This window comes from Canis lupus, chromosome 1, assembly GCF_011100685.1.
Source record: "Canis lupus familiaris isolate Mischka breed German Shepherd chromosome 1, alternate assembly UU_Cfam_GSD_1.0, whole genome shotgun sequence".
Taxonomy (NCBI): Eukaryota; Metazoa; Chordata; class Mammalia; order Carnivora; family Canidae; genus Canis; species Canis lupus.
In genome coordinates, this window is record NC_049222.1 from 4,555,834 (window position 1) to 4,568,398 (window position 12,565).

Genomic DNA, 12,565 nt, shown 5'->3' on the forward strand with positions numbered 1-12,565 from the left:
AACTCTGACCAAAAGCAACCTTGGGGAACATATACATTATCCCGAGGTCCACAATAGGGACAACAGTACATAAATGATCAAATTGCCAGAGTCTGACTTGAAATTTTAGTTTTCTTTAATTTGATAAACGACATTTAAGGTGCAACATAATGATTAACCATAATATTTTGAATACTGCAGGTAGTATTTTGGCTTAGTTTTCATGACTTATCAGTGGTTTATTGTTTAATTTACTGTTTAATATACATAAATCTTAAATAAAAAATGGAAGCCAATTAGAAGATGAGTTTCATATAAAAGAAAGCCTGATTGTAGCTATCTATTTTGTTGTGAGAGCCAGTGTCACCAGTGAAACAGAATGCAGTGTGATATTAATAAATTTTATGGGGAAATAAGGATTTACATTTTTAGAAAAGGTACTTACTATAACATTTTAAAGGTTTTCTATTTTGTAACACAGAAGTGACAATATATAACAAAGAGGAATAAAACTATAGAAAAATATGGACTGTTTCCATTTTAATGTAGAAACAAATCTAAAGAATTTGTTACACAGATAATATGGCAAGACAGTGTCCTATGAATCTAAATTTATGCTTTGAAATTATAATGAATAATAATTAATGGTGAAAAAGTTATGGAGTAATGATGGAATATACTGATTTGTAATGGATTAGACTTTTGGATATTTTAGACAGCAAAAGCTTAGGAAAGGGGTACATGTTTACATCTGAATAGAATGAGATGTCATTGCCTAAATTAATAATGCAAACTTGAAAAATAGCCCCAGGTTCAAAAGACCAATTATAAAATTCTTTTGTAAACAAATCTATATTCACATTTTTCATGAATAATTATAACTACAAGTATCTCTTCACTAATGTTCAATTTATAAAATGAAAAATATATTTCCAAGTGTAACTTAAGTAATACTTCAGGTTCTTCAGGTTCTAATGATGGTAACTTACCTGCAAATAAGTGTTAATAATGACAAACACAGGAATACCCTACAGGAGTAATTTTTATATATCTATATTAAGAACAAATAAAAATCTAAATAGGAAAAAAGTTATTTAAATATTTTAAACAATAAAATATTATAGAAAGGGATCCCTGGGTGGCGCAGCAGTTTGGCGCCTGCCTTTGGCCCAGGGCGCAATCCTGGAGACCCGGGATCGAATCCCACATCGGGCTCCCAGTGCATGGAGCCTGCTTCTCCCTCTGCTTATGTCTCTGCCTCTCTCTCTCTCTCTCTCTCTGTGACTATCATAAATAAATAAATTAAAAAAATTTAAAAAAATAAATAAAAAAATAAAATAAAATATTATAGAAAGATATTAATAAAGCAAATACAATCACCTCTTCTTCAGAAATATGTGACCATCTTATGGATATTTTTATTCTATGGAAATCGTACATACTCAAATTTATTTATCCAGAGAAAAAGCTTTTTCCTTGTTGTTGTAAGGTAGATATGGTAAGCATTTTCTTCTTATTACACTATGCAACCAAGATAAACATTGTAAACTTCTCTGTTCATTTTTAAATTTTTTGCTCATCAACAAGAAAACAAAGAGAGCTGTTATAAACTCCACATATCATTCATAGTTCATTACATCACTATTCATAGATTTGCAAAGTTTTGTATTCCTAAGCAACATTAACTTGTCTTATGTTCAATAGTGAAAGCAGACCTAACCATAGGTTCACAGAATGATAAAACTGTCATAGGAACAAACTATTCAAACTATTGATCGTCTGTAATAACCAAATTTTTAGAAAGTTTTAAATGAAAATAAAACCAAACTTTTTATCAAGAATTTCAAACATTTCAAAAGGAAATTTGATAGACATCATTAGATTTACGTGTCCTGAGTATTAATTCATGGGACAATGACAATATTCCTAGAAAACACAATCTCCTTTTACCCATAGTGGCTGATAGAGGAATCACAGGGATGGAACCCAGCTAGCTCAGATGCACTTCTCAATTGAAGTGATGCTATGTCAGGGAAATAGCATCATATGAGACAGGTAATACAACCTTAACCTCAGCACAAATGTAATACAATTTCATACCAGGAAAATCTGAAATATTTTGAAATGTTTATGCATACAAAGACATAAAAGCCATAAATCATACTTCTAGGAACTTTTTAAAACAAAATCATGGATATGCACAAAGATTTCAGAATAGCATTTTTCAAATGAAAATACCTAAAAATGGCCCAAATGTTTAAAAACTTCATAAAATGACTATTATTTACAATCTAACTTGAAGACATACAAGTATCAGAATTACATTGTAGACGAGTAGTCTTACAAATGAGGCATCTGAAACTCTAAAGTATTGTCAGTGACCATCTAACAAATGATCGTTGATTTAATACATTTTTAACAACCTCAAAACGAGGGGAAAAACATCCTTAAGGGCATGTATCATAAATAAATTTCAACACACTGAAGACCTTCAGGACATTGAAGCTCTTGCACCACCTCAATGAACACGATCTTGAAATCACAAAGTGAAGTAACACCTGTAACCATCCAAGGGGACAATCTGAGATGAGAGGAAACCCAGGGCTCTGGCATCTTGGTCAGGGCATGCTCCTCCTCTAACATGAGCGATGCTCCCGTAAGGCTGCTACTCTAATCACTCATATTTTATGAGAGGTTAAGAATTTCAGTGCAGGCAGCCCGGGTGGCGCAGCGGTTTAGCGACGCCTGCAGCCTGGGGTGTGATCCTGGAGACCCGGATCGAGTCCCACATCGGGCTCCCTACATGGAGCCTGTTTCTCCCTCTGCTTGTGTCTCTGCCTGCCTCTGTCTCTCTCTCTCTGCCTCTAAATAAATTAAAAAAAAAGAAAAGAATTTCAGTGCACACTGGGTTGGCTCCTCCAGAGCCTGAGCTCTCAACTACACCCTCCTGCTTACTCCAGAATGAGGACATGGGCCGGATGCCGGCACTAACCCAACAGCTGCTCTGATCAATAACTCCCTTGTCTGAAAATGTTCTGCTTGTCAGGACAGTATTATATGATATTTCTTAATATTACAAGTAAATATTATAGATATTAACTAAGAAATCCACTTATAAGTGGTAAAAACCACTTTTATCTATTTTATAAAGAGGTCTGGACATGATCTTGCTTGAAATAATAGTTCTGCTACTTAATATAACAGTTTGAAAACCATAGTTATATGAGATTAAGAAAACAGAAAGGTAGCTACAAATTTGTTAAGTATGAAAACTAAAATTTATAAGAAATAAAAAATCCTCCAGAACCACAACTCAAATCTAAAGCATACAAGACATACTGAAAGGACATAATCCTGAGCTAAAAGAGATAATTAAAGGAAATTTTTACAATTTTTCTAATTGCTTTTCTGCATTTTACAGAGAAGGCAACTATACAGTATGACCACTTTAACAAGGAAAAGGACATTAAAAATGTTTATTTTTTAAAGAATAACACCTTAAAATGTGTACGTCTACCTCTAATTGGATCGCCATTTTACCAAATTTCCAAGAAACACCAATCTATTGCTAAGCAAAGACAGAGCTCATAAAATGTTGAATGAATGAATAATTAATGAATGAAATATATCTGTAATATCTCTGTACTACTAAATGACCTTTAACATAAAACTTAATGCAATAATGAGGATAATAATAGAGATTATGGCAATATATTTACTGAATGCACAGGCTACATCCACAGGAATACAGAAATGTCTTTTTTAACAAATGCTTCAGGCTTAAGGTATATATATCTATATATCTATAGATATATCTCCTACCATTTAACAAAAGCAGGCTGCATTGAAAGAACCACTCTCAATGTTTCTGTGTCATCATGTGTAATGGGGGCTCTGAGATCTTCAGCTCCAGGATGGAGAAGGCCCTCAACACAGCGATTCAGGCTGCACAGAGTAGCTGATGAAGCTCCTAAGACAGATGTCATCTGGCTGCCTGCAAACTGTGGTGTCCAACAAACTACCTAATGTGCTCTGAACTCACTCTCACAGGCTTCAGGTATAGTGTGATCTGGCTGCAACCTCCATTTCTCATTTTATTTTTCACTCTGCACTCACCACACATATATCATCATATAGTAAAACAGAATTACTTACCATTGCCTGACTACATCTCAAACTTCTGGCACCTATGCTTTGCTGCGGCTGCAAGGTAACTCTTCAGGGTGGCAGACATCACTTAGCCACCGAGGACCTCAGCACCTGTGATCTCTAGGACACTGTCAGCCCAAAAATGCTACAGCACACCATTACCTCCTGCACCCATATTTCTTTGAAATTTACTCATCTTTTAAGCCCTGGTTGACATGCTGTCTCCTCTAGGAGGATGTCTGTGTGGCTGGACTTGTTCCTTCCTATGGATGCCTCTGGCCTGGCCTTTTTCTTTCCTGACTGAAATCTGTATTATAATTATTTAGAGATACTATAAGTCACCTATTATGCTACAATATCCCTGAAGGCAGGATATATTTCTTGCATTGTCTTATCGTCGATGAGATGCCACATACATGGAAATAACTGATTAAATGGAAAGGTCGCTTAATTTGGCAAAAAATAAAATAAAATAAAATAAAATAAAATAAAATAAAATAAAATAAAATAAAATAAAATCACTTGAAATTCAGGTGTACCAAAGATTATAAAACCTAAATGTTAAGATTATAAAAAATGGAGAACTTTACAATTTAAAATAGTCACTAAAATATGATAGTGACATAAACTCCCAATCAACCTAGTAAGGGAATCCTGCTTTACACTGTGCTAATTGGTTGTTGATCAAAAAACGATTCTTTCACTGTGAATCTACCGTGGTGACCCACGGTGATGCTACCTGCCTACTAATGAACCCTTACCTGTAGTCACACCATGGGCACCTGTAAGGCTTTTCTCCCGTGTGCACTCGCTTGTGCCGAGTCAGATGAGACTGGGTTGTGGAGGCAAAGTTACACTCATCACATTTGAAAGGTTTTTCTCCTGCAAAATATAAAGCAATGCTGCACATGAATAATTATAAAAATTAGAAATGAAGGGCTAAACCTGTTACTGACAATTAAAAAGAAACTTATTTCCATAAAAATTTAAGAATATAGTCCAGTAGACCACTCACATTTAGGACACTTGAATATTCATTCCCAGAGTGAAAAAGTTAGAAGATACCACTGATTTTTATTTCTATATTTGAATGGAAGCAAGGTAGACATTGTGTAACTCAAATGTAACTTACACAAACAGAAATCTAAATTACAGCCTGGTCTAGTACTGCATTTGGAGTCCTTTAACAAACTATGTTACACTACAGCCATTATAAAAATCTCCCTGAGGACAAAATCATGAAAAAGCATGTAACAGAGATATTCTTTGAATATACAGCATAAAATCTTAAATATGAAAAAATAAAGCTATAAATTGATACCAATTAAAAAACTATTAGAGGTAAGGAAAAATTACAGTTCACTAAAGTTGAGTAAGAGGTAACCATAGAAAAATGCCTCGAAGAAACATGTACAATAGTATTTCATAGCATTCCCTCATGTAGATATAACCACTCTATCTCCATATGCATTTTACTCATCAGTTGGTTCAAGAGCTTACATGCCACTCATGGCTAGTCCCTTGACGGATACCTTTCTTTGCATTAACCACCACTCCTCCATACATATGCATCCAAAGAAATCATCAAATCTTCATTTTTAATTGTAGTAGTCACACTGGCTGGTAAGCACGTGATATATAGCTATTTAAAAAACTGTCATGGGGGAATCCCTGGGTTTCTCAGTGGTTTAACGCCTGCCTTCGGCCCAGGGCGTGATCCTGGAGTCCTGGGATCAAGTCCCACATCCGGCTCCCGGCTCTCTGCTTCTCTCTCTGCCTGTGTCTCTGCTTCTCTCTGTGTGTCTTTCATGAATAAATAAATCAAATCTTTTTAAAAAAAAAACTGTCATGGGATTTACCTAGAGAAAAAATGTTTAAGTCTGTATAGAGTAGCTCAGGAGTGTGAATCTACTTTTTGAAGGATACACTTGATCAGATCTAAATATAAATCACAAATTTGACATAATTTAGCCTCTGAATTGAGATTTGCTAGAAGTGTAAAATGTACTCTAAATTTCAAGATCCTAGAACAAAAAAAAAAAATATCACTAATAAAGTTATATTGATTTAATGTTGAAATGATAGTAATTTGATGTATTTGGTTAACCATTATTTTTTGGAGTTTCAAGTTTTTATTTCAATTCCAGTTGGTTAACATATAGTGTAATATATAGCTTCAGAAGTAGAATTTAGGGATTTATCACTTACATATAACACCCAGTGCTCATCACAACAAGTGCTCTTCTCAACGCCCATCACCGATTTCCCCCACCTCCTCTCCAGGAACCTTGTTTTTTCTCTAGAGTTAAGAATCTGTTTTATGGTTTGTTTTCCCCCATGTTCATCTGTTTTGCTTCTTAAATTCCACCCATAAGTGAAATCATATGGTATTTGTCTTTCTCTGACTTATTTCACTTAGCATAATACATTCTAGTGCCATCCATGTCATTGCAAATGGCAAGATTTCATTTTTTAATGTCTGAGTAATAGTCCATTCTATATATAGACCACATCTTCTTTATCTATTCATCTGTCAATGGACATTTTAGGCTCTTTTCATAATTTGGCTACTGTTGATAATGCAGCTATGAATATCAGGGTGCATGTGTTCCTTCATATCAGCATTTTTGTATCCTTTGGGTAAATATCTAGTAGTGTAATTGCTAGATCACAGGGGAGTTCTATTTTTCATTTTTTAGTAACCTCCATATTGTTCTCCACAGTGGCCGCACCACAGTTTGCATTCCCACCAACAGTGTAAGAGGGGTCCCCTTCTCCACATCTTCACCAACATCTGTTGTTTCCTGTGTTGTTAATTTTAGCCATTCTGACAGGTGTGAGGTGGTATCTCATTATAGTTTCGATTTGTATTTCCCTGATGATGAATGATGCTGACCATCTTTTCATGTGCCTGTTAGCCATCTGGATATCTTCTCTGGAAAAATGTTTATTCATTTCTTCTGAATTTGTATGGAACCACAAAAGACCCCAAAGAGCCAAAGCCACCTTGAAAAAGAAAAGCAAACCTGGAGGCATCACAATTCTGGACTCTGAGTCATATTACAGAGCTGCAGTGATCAAGACAGTATAGTACTGGCAGAGAAACAGACACAGATCAATAAAGAACAGAAAACCTAGAAACTGACCCAAGACTACATGGTCCACTAATCTTCGACAAAGCAGGAAAGAATCTCTAATGGAAAAATGTGTCTTCAACAAATGGTGCTGGGAAAACTGGACAGCTCCATGCAAAAGAATGGAACTGGACCACTTTCTTACACCACACACACAAAAAATAAATTCAAAATGGATCAAAGACCTAAATGTGAGACAGGAAAGCATCAAAATCCTAGAGGAGAACACAGGCAATAACCTCTTTACCATTGACAGTAACAACTTCTTATTAAATAGTCTCTGGAGGAAAGAAAAACAAAATTATTGGGACTTTATTAAAATAAAATGCTTCTGTAGAGCGATGAAACACTCAACGAAATTATAGGGCAACCTTTGGGAAGGGAGAAGGTATTTGCAAATGGCATATCTGGTAGAGGGTTAGTATCCAAAATGTATACAGAACTTGTAAAACTTAACACACACCCCAAAAACAATCCAGGTAAAAAAATGGGCAGGAGACATGAAGAGACATTTGATTAACTGTTTAAAAAAGCAATTCACCTGTTACCTTTTTTTAATATGGTTGCCAGGAAACTTAAAATGACAGGTGTGGCTCACATGATATTTCTGTTGGACAGCAATGAACTACAGAAAACTTTACAACTATCTCCTCCCGAAAGTGATTTATAATATACAATAATACTCTTCTCAGCAAACATTCTTTCTGATAAATTTTACATACAGAGTAATTTTACATGTGTTCAATAATTCTACTTGCCACTTAGTTCTGACTTTTTAAAAAATAATTTCATAAGTATATTGACTTATGTAGAAAACAAAAGATGAACTACCTTGGTATAAGATTCCTCTACATCGATTCACCTAGCAACAAAACAATATCTGTCCTGACAATCAGAATGTTTAGAACCTTGTCCTCCTTTCTTTCTGTCTACTTATATGGCCTTATCTGTGACTGCAGTAACAGCTGAATGCATACACATGTCATCTGATGGGCGTTCTACCCACTACCTGCAGCCTAGGGTGGCAGTCAGAAGAAGCTAGATGGACTTCAATCCCAAGCCAAGTTTTACCATTTTTCACCCCCCACCTGTCCACCCCCTGGACAAGATCAGAAGATCAGAAGGACAAAAACCACCAAACAAGCAGGACAATTATGAGGATTAGAGAAGACAAAGCAAGTGTAAGGTACTTATCAGGGTGTCAAATGCCTAGCTGCTTTTGTCACCCTTTTGATAGGAGTGCTTAAACACTGGTAAATGCACACTGCCTTCTCACAAAGATGATAGTGGACACCAATGGTCCCCATCAAGCTCTCCTAACCAGTAAAAAGGCAAACCTTTTTAAATACAAAACAATTGTGTAGTTTCACTTAGTGAATTTAACACAGAGGTATTATTTAATAGATTCTATAAGGAAATATTTGATTTATTATTGCAAAAAGAAGACCACATACAAAACAGTAAAATCTTGGGAATTGAGAGGCATTTTTATACCTTTCAGTCATTTGTTCCTAAGAAAATCTCATCTATAACAGCCCAATCAAGTGGTCACCCAGGGTCAGTTTGAATAACTCTTTTTTCTCAGTTTCTAAACTTCTGGTCATGTCACTTAAGTTGGTATAGACAACTCAACTATACTTAACTGACTTAAACAAAAACCCAGTTTCATGATAATGGTGGGCTTTGCTTTTGCTTGAGAGACAGTATATGACCTAAATCTTGCATAAGGCTGAAAAAAATGGCTCTACATCTTCAAATTTGAGTCAGAAATACGCTATATAATAAAAATATAAACACCTGCATGGAAGTATAACTGAAAACTTCCACGTTCATTGTAAGAATTGAATTGCTCATTATATTCAATGCAGAGTATTTTTACTGCACATCAATGTCAAAGACAAGTTCCCCTGAACAACAGAAACACAAGTGATGCACGGTATCGGGAAAAAACCGTATGTATTATTGTTTCATGGACCAGACATATGTAGACTGACCATACAAGGCAGAATGAAACTAGTACCACAATCAAGACAATGAAACAGCCACTGATCCCAAAGGTTCCTTATACCCCTTTGTCTCTGGCTCATCCCATCCTCAGACAAATGCTCATTTATCTGCTGTCATTATTAAATGCTAATGTAGTTAGCATTTTCTAGAGATTTTTATACGTGGAAACACACAGTGTGTACTCTCTTGTCTGACTTCGTCTCAGCATTATTTTGTGACTCAGTCATGCTACTCCACATGTAAATACTTGTTTTTACTGCTGAGTAGCATTCCATGATATGAAGGTACCACAGTTTATCCATTCACCCACTGAAGGATTTTTGAGTTGTTTGCATTTTGGGGTGTTACAAAGCTGCTATAAATCTTCATGTGCAAGTCTTTGCTTGGATGTGTATCTCCTTTTCTCTTAGGTAAATATCTAAGAGTGGGTTGGCTGGGTCATTTGGTAGGTGCATATTAACTTTGTAAGAAACTGCCAAACTGTTTTCCAAAGTGGCTTGACAATGTTACATTCCTACCAGTGGTGTAGGAAAAGTTCTCACTGCTCCAAATCATCACCAATGATCAATGCTTTAAATTTGTATTTTCCTAATGATGTTGAGAATCATTTCATATGTTTATTTGCCACACACTTACATTCTTTAGTGAAGTGTCTGTTCAAATCATTCAACCCCTTAATTGGTTGTTTTCTTATGTTTATGTTTTGAGACTTCTTTATATATTACAAATACAAATCCTTAATAAGATTTGTGATTTACACATTTTTTCCCCAGTCCAATGACTTTGTCTTTGCATTCTCTTCATAGTGTCTTTCACAGAGGAGTAGTTAAGTAATGTATATTTAATTTTTCAGTTAATAATTTTTCAGGTTATGATTTTTTTAAATTACAAATCAGACTTTTGATGCAGTATCTGAGAATTTTGATAATCTATGATCACAAAGATTTTTCTCCTAAATCTCCTTTTAGAATTTATATAGTTCTAAGTTTTACATTTAGATCAGAATGGTTTTGAGTTAATGTTATACATGGTATGTTATACAGAGCAATGTTCGTTTTTACTGCATACAGACAGCCTGTTGTCCCAGCACTATAAAGTTACATTGTACTGCCTTTGTTCTTTGTCAAAAATCCATTGACTATATAGATGTAGGTCTGCTCTGTAATTTCTGTTCATTGCACTGACAGTTTTGTCTTCCTTGATGCCAATACCAGAATGACCTGATTACTGTAACCTTATAGTAAGTCATGAAGTGAGGTTTGTTCATCATCCTCAAAGTTGACTATTTCAGATTGTTGCATTTCCATATGAATTTTAAAATCAGCTTGTCAGTTTCTTAACAACAATGAGAAGCTTGATGGGATCTGAGTCTTTTGGGTCCATGAACATGGTATATCATCCTATTTAGGTTCTTTAATTTCTCTGGGAATTTCTCTTGGCAGTATTTTGCAGTTTCTAATGTAGGAGTTTTGCTTATCCTTTGTTAGATTTCTCTCTAAATATTGTACCTTGGTCATAAACAACTGACAAATGTAGGCATAGATCTATTCAGTTCCACTGATATTTCTGTGTATCTTTATGCCAATACAATATGGTCATGACTATTATAAGCTATATAATAATAAGTCAAGTTAGGTGGTATAAATCTTCCACTCTTAACATAATGAATCTAAGAGGTCAAACAATATAAAGATTTTTTTCATTAATCAAATAGACAAATATATTCTGATGTCTCCTTATTCTGTTCAACCTAGTGTTTAAAAATGTGTAGCACCATAACTCACTGCTAACTTGTTTCTACTATTAGCCTTGGGGTAGACATCTTTGTCCATTTTTCATGGATTTTGCAAGAATCTGAGGGGGCAAAGGGTGACATTATGGACTCATTGTCTGAGCTAGCAGTATAAATGAAAGGTCATCTAAGCTCTCAAAGTTAATTTTCTTCATTTGGAGGTTTATCATAAGCACTTAAAAAAAAAGGTTAACGTAGCTTATTTCATCAAAATTTTTATGACATTTTATGTGACACAATTGAAACTTACAAACAACACTTTTAAAGAATAATGTCATGTATATTCCCTATAATTCTAATAATTTGAGGTTCATATTAAGCTAACATTATATTGCAATGAGCTATAAGTTATCATTTCATACTTGACAACACTGTAGATTAAATTGTGTAACTCTAAGAAATTTTGAATTTTCTACAGGCTGACAGAGAAAAAATATAATGCTACTAAAATATGCTACATAAAATCTGCTGTAATCACTAAAGGAAGGAAGGCTCAAGCATGTCTAGGTTCTTGGAAATGGAAGAACTCTATGTCAATTTATACAAACTACAGTTTAATCAAACTTGTACATAATAGTTAATTTGTAACTCATTAATTTTGTTACATGCCCGATGCTACCATTCAAGTATGTTAATTGGTATATTTTTTTCATCCACAAATGAGAATTTCTTCAGGAAAATATACTTCAGAAATATGGAAGTAATTTTTTTGTTTGTTAGCCTCAGTATAATAGCCAAAGAAGTAAACTCACTTTCTGGGTTTTCAAATTTGAAAACAAAACAAAACAAAACAAAAACAAAAACAAAACTACAAATTTTAAATAAGAATTCCGGTTTGCTAATATTTCTTAATGCTTGAAATCAGATACGTACAGTATGAAGAGGTGCACTTGTTAAGGAGTGATCAAAATGATTTAATGCACTGGGAACAGTCCTTCTGAATCCTTTGTCATTCTAAAGCCAGTAAGATGAGTAAAGCTATGAGTAAGGCATTAGCTACTCTTGAACAGTGCTGTAAGTCAGTAGGGCTACCTGTCTACACTCTCCGCAAAAAAGCAGAACAAAGGCGAATTTCCTTCCCTCCTGTTTCCCCTTATGTGACACAACAGTGCATATTAAATTGTGTTGTCCTTTCCGAACAATAGTCTTGGCCCAAGTAACCATTAAGGGATGTTCTGCATCTTAGGTAGCTCTGATAGAAGAGTCAAAGAAAGTCAGAAGGGGAACAGCAGAACGGCTATGGATATAGAGCAGTGCCCTTTGTGTGTCAACAATCTGTCAAAAGGGCTGCACACTTCTCATGGAAACTCACACTTCGCATTCCTTTGGGCAGGCTGGTGGTTATTAAGCTGGCCAAGACTCTTCAACTACACGTGAGGATTTGCTCCTGTGCCCTTGAATCAAGGGTCTCTGACAGGTGATAAAAGTAAATCTTGGAATGGAAGATGTTTCGTGTCAGCCCCCTAGACAGTCTGTATTGCAGTAGGGAATTATTTACGCCATT

At 35.0% G+C, this 12,565-nt stretch overlaps 1 protein-coding gene across 1 annotated transcript in view; it reads right to left on the reverse strand.

The window, feature by feature from the left end:
• The window catches only part of ZNF407 (zinc finger protein 407), a 448,125-nt gene that overhangs the window by 160,799 nt on the left and 274,761 nt on the right, over nucleotides 1-12,565 (reverse strand). The window contains 1 exon segment of the mRNA XM_038525764.1: nucleotides 4,890-5,010. Coding sequence (XP_038381692.1) covers nucleotides 4,890-5,010 — 121 coding nt within the window.